Here is a 13,206-nt window from a genome sequence, read left to right as displayed (position 1 = left end):
TAGGATCTTAATTTGATCACTCTTTTGCTGCTGAACATTTTCCTGTGCAGCAGGAAATGCACACTTGTAGTGAATTCGAGGTTTAAAAAGGCTTCTAAAGTTTGAAATGTTCACTTTGAAATGTCACACTTGATGTCAGACTTGACATAGTGGACTGTTGGACCGCTCTATTGAGCCGGCTGCTTTTAGGGGCCGAGCCAGGCCACACATTGGTCACAGATCCGCCACGAAGACAGGATTACAGATAAACATGTTAGGTATCTGCCCCGGGAAAAAGGGGGAAAGAGAAAGTTCTCTCTCTGTCTCTAATGATGAATACATGCATAGAGGCCGTCATTAGAGATGATCAAATAGCGTCGCAAAGCTGATTAAAAAGAGCTTCAATTGAGAGAAAAAAATTATACGACAAAAGTGAGAAAGACAGCACGTATCCTGTGAAATGTAATTTTTGTCCAAGAATGACTCTCGTTCAAACAAAATGTATACTTAGATATACAGATGTAGGATCTTAATTTGATCACTCTTTGGTTGCTGTGAATTTTCCTGCACAGCAGGAAATGTAAAGTTGTAGTGTATTCAAGGTTTAAAAAGGTTTCTAAAGTTTGTAATTTCCTCTTTAAAATGTCAGACTTGATTTGCCCTAACAAAACAAAAACAAAAAATCCATTAATTATAATCCAAATAATAATTCACATTTCCTGTTGCTGCATGATTATTTCCCTGCTGTAGCGAACTGGCTCAAATGAAAATAATACATCTGTAAGCCCTAATATTCAAGTTCAGAGTTTCACTGAAGCACCATATTGCTTAGTAGAGTACCAATGCTTGATTCCTGCACCTATCCCACACTCGAAAAACCTGTCAGTGCCCACATGCAGAGAACCCTATGCCTGTTTTTTTGTTCATCTGCTCTTCCAGTTCAGAAGTTACACCGCCCTGGGGAAAACCAATTTACACTTCATTCTATGATTTAAGCATATTAATCGGCTTTCCTGCACTTAATCTGGGCCGGCCTGCTGGCACTAGATGTCGGGGATTTAACATCTTAAGGATCACACCCTTTTTTTAAATTTTCGCCTAAAATGACATACCCAAATCTAACTGCCTGTAGCTCAGGACCTGAAGCAAGGATATGCATATGCATTCATACCATTTGAAAGGAAACACTTTGAAGTTTGTGGAAATGTGAAATTAATGTAGGAGAATATAACACATTAGATCTGGTAAAAGATAATACAAACAAAATAGCATGCGTTTTCTATTTATTAATTTTTTCCATCATCTTTGAAATGCAAGAGAAAGGCCACAATATAATATTGCAGTTTAGGCGCAATTTAGATTTTGGCCACTAGAATGCAGCAGTGTGTGTGCAAAGTTTCAGATTGATCCAGTGAAGCATTGCAATACTGGACTATTTTGAATCAAGTCTGCCCAAATGTGCCGAATTGGTCAATTGATACATTTTCAAGTACATACAGTGGGGAGAACAAGTATTTGATACACTGCCGATTTTGCAGGATTTCCTACTTGCAAAGCATGTAGAGGTCTGTAATTTTTATCATAGGTACACTTCAACTGTGAGAGACGAAATCTAAAACAAAATTCCAGAATATCACATTGTATGATTTTTAAGTAATTAATTTGCATTTTATTGCATGACATAAGTATTTGATACATCAGAAAAGCAGAACTTAATATTTGGTACAGAAACCTTTGTTTGCAATTACAGAGATTATACGTTTCCTGTTTGCACACACTGCAGCAGGGATTTTGGCCCACTCCTCCATACAGACCTTCTCCAGATCCTTCCGGTTTCGGGGCTGTCGCTGGGCAATACGGACTTTCAGCTCCCTCCAAATATTTTCTATTGGGTTCAGGTCTGGAGACTGGCTAGGCCACTCCAGGACCTTGAGATGCTTCTTACGGAGCCACTCCTTAGTTTCCCTGGCTGTGTGTTTCGGGTCGTTGTCATGCTGGAAGACCCAGCCACGACCCATCTTCAATGCTCTTACTGAGGGAAGGAAGTTGTTGGCCAAGATCTCGCGATACATGGCCCCATCCATCCTCCCCTCAATACGGTGCAGTCGTCCTGTCCCCTTTGCAGAAAAGCATCCCCAAAGAATGATGTTTCCACCTCCATGCTTCACAGTTGGGATGGTGTTCTTGGGGTTTTACTCATCCTTCTTCTTCCTCCAAACACGGCAAGTGGAGTTTAGACCAAAAAGCTATATTTTTGTCTCATCAGACCACATGACCTTCTCCCATTCCTCCTCTGGATCATCCAGATGGTCATTGGCAAACTTCAGACGGGCCTGGACATTTACATTTACGTCATTTAGCAGACGCTCTTATCCAGAGCGACTTACAGTTAGTGCATACATTATTATTTTTAATTTTCATACCCCATGGGAATCGAACCTACAACCCTGGCGTTGCAAACGCCATGCTCTACCAACTGAGCTACCTCCCTGCCGGCCATTCCCTCCCCTACCCTGGACGACGCTGGGCCAATTGTGCAATTGTGCTGGCTTGAGCAGGGGGACCTTGCGTGCGCTGCAGGATTTTAATCCATGACGGCGTAGTGTGTTACTAATTGTTTTTCTTTGAGACTGTGGTCCCAGCTCTCTTCAGGTCATTGACCAGGTCCTGCCGTGTAGTTCTGGGCTGATCCCTCACCTTCCTCATGATCATTGATGCCCCACGAGGTGAGATCTTGCATGGAGCCCCAGACCGAGGGTGATTGACCGTCATCTTGAACTTCTTCCATTTTCTAATAATTGCGCCAACAGTTGTTGCCTTCTCACCAAGCTGCTTGCCTATTGTCCTGTAGCCCATCCCAGCCTTGTGCAGGTCTACAATTTTATCCCTGATGTCCTTACACAGCTCTCTGGTCTTGGCCATTGTGGAGAGGTTGGAGTCTGTTTGATTGAGTGTGTGGACAGGTGTCTTTTATACAGGTAACGAGTTCAAACAGGTGCAGTTAATACAGGTAATGAGTGGAGAACAGGAGGGCTTCTTAAAGAAAAACTAACAGGTCTGTGAGAGACGGAATTCTTACTGTTTGGTATGTGATCAAATACTTATGTCATGCAATAAAATGCTAATTAATTACTTAAAAATCATACAATGTGATTTTCTGGATTTTTGTTTTAGGTTCCGTCTCTCACAGTTGAAGTGTACATATGATAAAAATTACAGACCTCTACATGCTTTGTAAGTAGGAAAACCTGCAAAATCGGCAGTGTATCAAATACTTGTTCTCTCCACTGTAGCTGTAGAGAACATACATTTTGTATTACCATATAATTTTTGTAAGTTTACACACTCCCAGTAATGTCATATATGATGGATCATTAGCTTATACAGTAACTTTCACACATCTAGATGGCCGGGCGGGGTGGGTGTGGAGCCAGAGACAGTAGGGGCTCAAACTGTAGAACCCAGTTCCTACATTTGAATATAAAAATTGATTTTATCAAACAAAACTATGCTACATTTTATCTCTGGGACCCTCAGGATGACAAATCAGAGCAAGATTACTGAACGTAAGTACGTTATTTACCTTCAGAGGTGAACGTATCAAACCAGTTGCCGTGATACGTTTTTGTTGTTGTTGTGCACTCTCCTCAAACAATAGCATGGTATTTTTACACTGTAATAGCTACTGTAAATTGGACAGTGCAGTTAGATTAACAAGAATTTAAGCTTTCTGCCCATATAAGACATGTCTATGTCCTGGAAAGTTTGCTGTTACTTACAACAGTCATGCTAATCACATTAGCGCACATTAGCTCAACCGTCCCGTATACGGGACACTGATCCCATAGAGGTTAACAACCTTTATGACCACAGCTCTGTGGATCTCATTAGGCTGGTAGTGTCTAGATGTGGTTACTCATTAGACTTGGTTGGCTTTTTAGAGTGGTGTTTCTCCCTCTCGGGCCATGTGGATGCATCCTATTGGCTATTGATTGTCAGTCTGGTGCCAACCAATGACTGTAGGTGCCAACCCCGATTGGCTGTGGAGCCTGTCCCAGCCCCATTGTTAAGGTCACTTTTCATTTCACATGGGCCTTTTTCCATCGCTGGCAGTGGGCAGACAGGGGGCTGGTTTCAAGGCAATTGATAATTCAGCTCCACCCATGCATTATTAATCCATGTTTTGTCAATGGGGGAACAAGTTAATGCAACATGATCTTTGTGTATGATAATACTGCTGCTTTCTTATAGATAAGCACAGTTTTAACGATGTCATCAATTCATTTTGTAAGAAACTATTCCTGGAGTACTTTGTGTATAACAAAAATAAATAAATAAATAGCAGCCATGTGTTAAGCTACTATAGGTGTGGAAAGGAACTAGGACCATATTTTTAGGAACCTCTGGGTCCTGAGTGTGTGAAGATGACCACCACTCTTCTCCACTGAAACGCACTGACACTAAATTGCAGCACTACAGTACACTACAATACACTACAGTACACTATAGTACACTATAGTACAATACACTACAGTACACTACAGTACACTATAGTACAGTACACCACAATACACTAAACTACAGTACACTACACTACACTACAGTACAATACAAAACACTACACTACACTACACCCCCTGTAGCTCAGTTGGTAGAGCATGGCGCTTGCAACGCCAGGGTTGTGGGTTCGTTTCCCACGGGGGGCCAGTATGAAACAAATGTATGCACTCACTAACTGTAAGTCGCTCTGGATAAGAGCGTCTGCTAAATGACTAAAATGTAAATGTAAAATGTACACTACAGTACACTACACAACACTACAATACACAACACTACAGTACACTACAGTACAATACACTACAGTACCCCACAGTACACTACAGTACAGTACACTACAGTACCCCACAGTACAGTACAGTACACTACAGTACAATACACTACAGTACCCCACAGTACCCTACAGTACCCCACAGTACCCCACAGTGCACTACAGTACCCCACAGTACCCCACAGTGCACTACAGTACCCTACAGTACCCCACAGTACCCCACAGTGCACTACAGTACAGCAGGCATTCCTGCCCAGCTGGAGGCTTCAGAGGAAATCAGACATTGACATTCCGATGCCATCTCCAACACCATGTGTCTCTCACCCTGACACCCACCGCTTTGTGTTCACCAAGACATGTCTACAGTATGGATCTGTCTGTCAGGGAGGGGATTGTGAGAGCGAGGGAGGGAGGCACATGGAGACCAGATGGTAGATGGTACCATTCTTATCTGAAAGTGATCCATCCCCACTTTATAAACCTTGAGTGATGGGGACAGATGAACACAGGGTTTCTCATGAACACACTGGAACAGATGAACACAGGGTTTATCATGAACACACTGGAACAGATGAACACAGGGTTTATCATGAACACACTGGAACCGATGAACACAGGGTTTATCATGAACACACTGGAACAGATGAACACAGGGTTTATCATGAACACACTGGAACAGAGACACAGGTAGCATGAACACACTGGAACAGATGAACACAGGGTTTATCATGAACACACTGGAACAGATGAACACAGGGTTTATCATGAACACGCTGGAACAGATGAACACAGGGTTTATCATGAACACGCTGGAACAGATGAACACAGGGTTTATCATGAACACGCTGGAACAGATGAACACAGGGTTTATCATGAACACGCTGGAACAGATGAACACAGGGTTTATCATGAACACACTGGAACAGATGAACACAGAGTTTATCATGAACACACTGGGAAGTTTCATGTGGTGGAGAGACACATTTTTACAGATTTTACTGGTCTTGGGGGAGGGCTAGAAATGTGATGGAAAGTCTTACCTCTCTTTTGTAATCTAAAAATGATTTTGTGAAACGTTGTATGCTTACTGCCTCAACTCAGTGAGACATTTGAGAGACACTGACGGTTTGAGCAGGGAGAGAGAGAGAGAGAGAGAGAGAGAGAGTACAGATTGTGATGTAATCCTTGTGTTCCAGGTCAGCTTGTTGTTTGGGAGCATAGGGAATCAGAGTCCCCTGTCCCTGCTCCAATCACAACCCATCCCCTGTGTGTGTGTGTGTGTGTGTGTGTGTGTGTGTGTGTGTGTGTGTGTGTGCGTGTGCGTGCCTGCGTTACTGCATGCGTGTGTATTTGTGTGCATGTGTATCGTCAGCCTTTCTCTCATTTTGTTATCCCTGGTGACAGAGCTAAGAAAAGTTCCGCCACACAGGGCAGCATTGTGCCGCTGGAGAGGCAGAAGAGACGGTCACAGAGGGAAACTGATCCTGACGCTCTCCTCTCTTTCTCCTCTCTGGTTTACAGCTCAGTGGGCAGAGGACACTGACCTGCCTGTCCTGTGGGAGGGCCAGAGTTACACTGACTAGGCCTACCCCTGGGGTCCTGGAGAGCGCTGTCTCTGCTTATGTCCGGCTCTCTCTCTCTCTCTCTCTCTCTCTCTCTCTGTCTCTCTTTTATTCTCTACTCTCTCTTCTCTCTCTCTGTCTCTCTCTCTTCTCTCTCTTTGCCTGTATTTCCAGTGAGTGCTCTCTCCTACTGTAGGTGGAGCCCTCTGTCCTGGAATTGTGGGGCAGCTCTTCCTGTTGTGCTGGCTACTTGCTACCTCTTGCTCTCTGTCTCTGGTTCCTGGTTAATGACAGCCCTGCTCCGACACAGCAGGATTACTGCCTTATGAAGACTGGTGTTATCTGGATTCTCCACAGTCTGTTACTGCACACCGCCACCGCCTCGTTTCCTTTGTTGTCGTTATAATATGCTTTCATGATTTGGGTCAGAAGTTCACCCTCAACCGAAATGTCTCTGCAGTACAAAGCGGGGCGAAATCCATCGGTGGGTAAAGTAAACTGTGTGTGAATGGAAAACTTGCAAGTGGAGTGGAGTAAGGTGCAGTTGATGTGAAGCACTTTCCTCTGGCTCTCTGCCACAGTGTACTTTGACAGGGTTTTAGTGTAACTCTAGGGCTTTTGTAGGTTTGTATGATGACATCAAGGCTGGGACATTTGTCTTTGTGTTCAGTATTTGCATTGTGTTCTTCACGCAAAGCTCTTAGATCTTTTGCATATTTATTAACTATTATTTGGCTTCAGTGAATGGAGACTTAATCATGTTCGTCACACATGGCAGGATATTTGCATGCTACTGTTGTATTGTCATTTACTTAGAGGAAATATAACAAAATATTCAGACATACACTCTTAGAAAAAAGGGTTCGAAAAGTGTTCTGCGGCTGTCCCCATAGGTGAACCCTTTTTAGTTCCCGGTACAACTCTTTTGGGTTCCATGTAGAACCCTCTGTGGAAAGGGTTCCGCATGGAACCCAAAAGGGTTTTACCTGGTACCAAGAGGGGTTCTTCAAAGGGTTCTCCTATGGGGACAGCCGCAGAACCCTTTTTGGTTCTAGATATAGCGCCTTTTTTTCTAAGAGTGTATGTGTCAGTTGAGTTGTGTTTGATTTGTGGAATACTTGTCCACACATTATGACAGACAAACATGTCAGGACAGTGATGGAGTGTGGATTAAGTAGCCACTCCTAATTCTACAGCTATTCGTATTAGACCTGAGCACTAATCTTACTGTTGAGATTTTATAACTTCCATTTCACCAGATGAATTTACTTCAGTGTTCAAACTATCAAAATGTTATATTGTGTGCACTGTGCATTTCAAATTGATAATTTAATATTGCATTTCAAATGTATGATTTCTGAAATGTCTCTTGAGTGTTCAAGGTCACGATGTTAAGAATATACTCTATTTTTTAATGCCGGAAACCATAAACCATAGTAATATTTGAGTGTATTTTTCTGGCAACTGCTATGCAGTAACCTACACCGTACGTTGGCTTGGCTCATCAACTTGGATAGCAGAGAGCAGGTTTTTGTTAAAACAAACTCCATGTCCGGACAAAGCACCAACAGAAGCACAACAAAGCCCCACAGATGAATTCATATTGTCTGCATCACAGACATGTGAGACGAGTGCAACAATTGTCTCTTACAGTAGGTTAGCTGAGTGCCTCTGTGGATTTCAACTGAATAGGAGGGGAAACAAACCTGGCTTGCAGCTGTAGCTTTCTGCACAGTTTCTGTATCCTCAACTTCAAAGACAACTTGTGCCCGGCTGGCCTGATAACGAGCTTCTGCCTTCTTTCACACATAACGAGTGGAGGTAGAGAGTTCACACGCGGAGACGTGACAGACACAGCGCGTCCACTCGCAGCTGGGGTGTTCCGACTGGCCTGGAACAAAGGCTCTGTGTCCGTCAGGCCAGTCACAGCAAGGAGTTCCAGCCGTGAGCAGGCAAGGACTTCTGCTTCAGTGAGCTGTCTGGCTTCACTGCCCTGGGCTAGCTAGCTTGCTAGCCTAACCAAGCCTCTCCATAGACATGGGCCACTTGACAGAAAAATGACTAATTTACGGTGTTTCCAGAGTTATATCATCAAAACTAACTGTAAGTCGCTCTGGATAAGAGCGTCTGCTAATTGACTAAAAACTTTTTTTTTTTTTTTTACAATTCAAAGCTCGTATAAAAAATGCAGCGTTTGTTTGTTCTTCCCAATTCGTTTGGCTGTTGCATCACAGGGAATAAGGACAGATGCACCTCCCTATAAAAGATGTAGGAATTAGTTCAAGGGAACTCAAGATCGACATGGATTTCTTTACTTTTTAACCAAACAACTTTCATTTTCGATTGAGCTTTAATTTGTATTTCTGTAAGGGGTTTAGAATACACTGTAACTCAGTTAGAAGCGTCTGCATTTCATTCAATACTCCTGATAAAGATACCAGAGATGTGTTATCCAATACCTGCTATTTATTCCTCTAGTACGCCAAGTAATCTCCAGTGTTATTTAGATTAGGAATGTGGCAAGGCCACTCATTAATTTATATTCTGGGAAAGTTGACAACCCCCTACAGTTTAACCCTTTTGAACCCCTTGCTTCTCTCTCTCTCTCTCTCTCTCGCTCGCTCTCTCTCTCTCTCTCTCTCTCTCTCTCTCTCTCTCTCTCTCTCTCTCTCTCTCTCTCTCTCTCTCTCTTTCTCTCTCTCTCCCATTCTCTAATGATGAAGTCCATGTCATCCCTACAGATAGCTGATCAGCTTCCCTGGATTTCGCTGACGACATCGCTTTGTTGTGTGTGAAGATGGAAACACTGGAGTCGGAGCTGACCTGCCCAATCTGTCTGGAGCTCTTCGAGGACCCCTTGCTCTTGCCCTGCGCTCACAGCCTGTGCTTCAACTGTGCCCACCGTATCCTGATCTCCCAGTGCAGCCCCAACGAGCCTGTGCAGTCCACCGGCGCCTTCCAGTGCCCAACCTGTCGCTATGTCATCACCCTCACCCAGAGGGGCCTAGAAGGACTGAAGCGTAACGTCACTTTGCAGAACATCATCGACCGATTCCAGAAGGCTTCCGTAAGCGGGCCCAACTCTCCAAGCGAGACTCGCCGTGAGCGGGCCGCCCCGGACGGCACGGCCATGACCTCCCCCAGCGAGACGGTGCAGTGCCAGTTCTGTGAGCAGGACCCTCCCCAGGATGCCGTCAAGACCTGCGTCACCTGCGAGGTGTCCTACTGCGACGAGTGCTTGAAAGCCACCCACCCCAATAAGAAGCCCTTCACCAGCCACCGTCTGATCGAGCCCATGCCGGACTGCCACCTCAGGGGACTCATGTGTCTGGAGCACGAGGAAGAGAAGGTGAACATGTACTGTGTCACAGATGAACAGTTGATCTGTGCCTTGTGCAAACTGATCGGTCGGCATCGGGATCACCAAGTAGCTGCCCTCAGTGACCGCTATGAGAAACTCAAGGTAAGAGATGGTCTGTGCTGTACTGTGCTACACTGTACACAGCTTCAGGAATGTCTGGGGAGTATGGGAAGTGAGTGATTGACTGTGAAGAGCTCACTATGTGCAATACTTTGTGTCCGCTGAGTGGAATAAATGTGCAGATTAAAAAATCATATTTGATTCAAATCAAGTTCAAATTATTTGAGTGTATATTAGATAAACAATATTATGCCTGAATTGCCTGAGACATCAGATTCAATATCTGAGCATTCTTTTAGTGTTTTGTTGAGATTCACCACACACATTTTCAGAGATCACAGTTAATTTTGTCATTGCTTACTATTTAGAAATGCAAAAAAATTATGTGATTGATCATTGTGTTGTTTTCCAAATGTTGCCTCATCCTAAAAAATCTATGTGACATACTGCAGCGTGAGGAAAACACGTTGTTCCACAATTCATAGAGGCATCATGATGATGGCATTTTAAAGATTTAAACTTGAGGTAGTATCAAATATTTCAATAAATAGTCTTTCTCCTATTGCTATCCTCTGTTAACCAACGAGGAATGTTTCCTCAGACTCATGAGTAAATCGGGAGTCATTGTTGTTGGGAACAGTGCAGCACAAGAACAATACAATCAGGTCAACTGTGTTATACTGTATCTACTGACCTCTTGGCTTACGGAACATCAAAACAAAGCTAACCGTATTAGAAACATGTCAAATTGAATTCCCCCATTCAGTCAGATTTCCCAATAATATATCCGCATTAAACACATGTGAGGTCTGTTAATATTTCAAAGAGCAGGAGCATTGGGAACAAGGAGTGATCACAAACCATGACACTCTTTCTTTTAGCAGCTTAAATAGAACATTTGCCACGTAATTCCAACCAATAAAAAAGATAGCTTCCAGGGTTTCAGGTTAAGTAGAACTAACCTCTTTCCCTCCATGTGTCCATATTAATATGGTATCATGAGAGGCTCTTAGCTGGAACACACAAAAAGGTGGCCACGCATTCCTTGCACTTAAGACTTGAATGAGCCCCTGTCAAAGCACTGACATTTGGGCTTTGTGGGCATGTATTTTGCCAACACACCATGGGACTCGATCATGGCTCCAGAAACCTCATGGGAGCGATTGAATGCTTTATTACCAGGCAGAACCATGCAGCTGTGTATTATAGTTAGCCTTTCATATGGAAATGTAACCCTCACATTTGACAAGTTCTATCAAGAGACGTAGCAAACAGGGCTGTGATGTCAGCAGACCTCAACCCTTTACATTCTGTTGATCAACATGCATTGAAGTATTTTATCAGTGAAGTCATTTTTTAAATATTTACAATTCATCAATACTTTTTTTTGTAGTTAACATTTCCTACCCTTTTGTCTTTCATGCACAGCACAGTAGCCGTATCTATTATCGTTTATCACAGTTGATTGATGGCCAAGTTATGGTTTATTTGAATATTTGCATAAGGCAGTGTTCAGTCAATGCCTTTATTCAAGTAGAAGTCAGTGTAATAATGTAATAATGTGACTAGCTGAAGAGTTTCTAGGGACCACATGGACACCATTGCATGGCTTTGAAAGACCACAGGACTTTTCACAAATATCTAAAAATGTAACACTATTTATGCAAGAATCACAAAAAGGGATTTTGCGTTACATAATACGCACAGACTACTTTTTGCTTGGCCTTTCTCCAAAAACAAAGAGAATGCCAAGCTTGGTCCTAGACTCCCAGTGAAACTGAGATGCGGTAATCTTAGATTGCAGCACTATGGCGATCGAGGTCAGAGCATCAGCGTTAACCAGTGTCTCCTGTGTTTGATCATGCTGTCATTGTGCAGAGAACTCCAGGCCGCTATCTCAGTGAGAGGAGTGAACAGGAGGAAGCAGACCAGGAGATCTCTACGGTATCTACCGCATTAATCCAACTCTACATTCAGGGACAGGTCTACTAAGAGTTTACAGCTGTTGTTTTCAATGGGGAATAAAACATACAGACTAAATAATACAAATAAGTTATATCAAGGTAAAATCTAAATTATTTTTTGGCTCTTTTATTCCCCTCTGAAAATAACAGGAGAATATTTTGCAAACGTGCAAATGCTCTGTAAAACTGACACGTAGAATAGAGTCCTCATTTTACTATGGGTGACATCACGGCCTCTATGCGAGATCTGCTTAGATTATGTAACAATTTATGACATACAGTATCTATACATACAATATAAAGATATTGAATGTACTCTGGGACATAGTTTGCATTCAGATTGTTACATAACCCCCCAGGGAGATCACTATTAAAATACATACTGTATTTGATTCTATGTAAAGTTATCAATTTTGGAAAAAGTGCACATTAGTTCCACAATAGATACAAGTATGTACATATTTATCATAATCAAGGAGATCGTGAAGGAAAATGACAAGCCCCTCCTTCCTGTTGCTCTGTATTTTACTAATGTTACTCAGTAGTTGTGGTCAAACTTGACCTCTGCTTGTCTGATATTTCTTGCCAGATGTAAGATACTCTACCTACTAGGTGGTCACTATTTTCAGCACAAATCCTACATTATATGTGATTAGAATGTTCGTGACAGTTGTCAACTCCATTCTCCAAAATGGATGAAGCTATTCTGAGCATGACAGTTGTAATGTCAGAACCAACTAACAAACCCAGAACTGGTGCTCATTACTCTTTATCCACATGTTAATACCCTTGTCTTGAGTGAGATTACTTTTAGTCTGTTTGTATTCCCCCTGACCTCTGTACCAAGGTATTGTCATACTGTGTCCCTGAGTCAGTCTATAGCACGAGAATGACCGGGTTTGGGATTGTTTGTTGTAGTCTACAAGGATTCATTTTTGTTGTGCAGCATTTTCCTTTGTTCTCCCTCCACGTCTTTCACATGGGGCTGTTGTCTTGATTTTAAGAGGCTTCATCTTTTACAAAAATGATTAGTCAACCCGCTTCGCCTTTTGAAGTTAAACGTATAAAATATACAACAGCCAAAGTACAAAATAACCCCATCTAAATAAATAATGTTAACAGAGACTTTATGAAAAGACAAAGATATCTTTTTTGACATGGAGATGTAGCCATACGCCTCAATGCAAAAAAGCAGCGTTGCAAAATTAATTGCACTTAGCATGCTCCAAGCTATACTACAGTATGTCAATGTTCCCCACTGCTAAGTCACATCCCAGAGGGCACATGCAATGTAGTACTCTCTGTCTAATGTAGGGGGAACACAAATCATAGACGTAACAGAAGTATTTAGACACCTGTACATGTCTGAAATCTCTTATGTTAGGCAAAAGAAAAGTGAGAAAGAGAGGGGAGGGGGTAAAAATACATTTCCCCTTTTATCGGTTCTAGAGT

The 13,206-nt window shown here is 42.7% G+C and overlaps 1 protein-coding gene across 4 annotated transcripts in view; it reads left to right on the top strand.

Moving 5' to 3' along the window:
- LOC121536461 (E3 ubiquitin-protein ligase Midline-1) overlaps positions 1–13,206 on the top strand; it is a 61,362-nt gene that overhangs the window by 27,258 nt on the left and 20,898 nt on the right. For 2 of the 4 annotated variants that reach the window (XM_041843749.2, XM_041843748.2), the window contains exons 2-3: positions 9,111–9,832; positions 11,669–11,734. In XM_041843749.2, the coding sequence (XP_041699683.1) occupies positions 9,167–9,832; positions 11,669–11,734 (732 nt within the window). In that variant the 5' untranslated portion in view covers positions 9,111–9,166. Of the gene's footprint in view, positions 1–6,253; positions 6,854–9,110; positions 9,833–11,668; positions 11,735–13,206 lie in introns of those variants that run through there. The other 2 variants (XM_041843747.2, XM_041843750.2) reach the window with 2 other exon arrangements.

Source organism: Coregonus clupeaformis, chromosome 23 (assembly GCF_020615455.1).
Source record: "Coregonus clupeaformis isolate EN_2021a chromosome 23, ASM2061545v1, whole genome shotgun sequence".
NCBI classification, from domain to species: domain Eukaryota; kingdom Metazoa; phylum Chordata; class Actinopteri; order Salmoniformes; family Salmonidae; genus Coregonus; species Coregonus clupeaformis.
The sequence above is the reverse complement of the archived record's forward strand: the minus strand, read 5'-3'. Positions and strand labels throughout refer to the sequence as shown.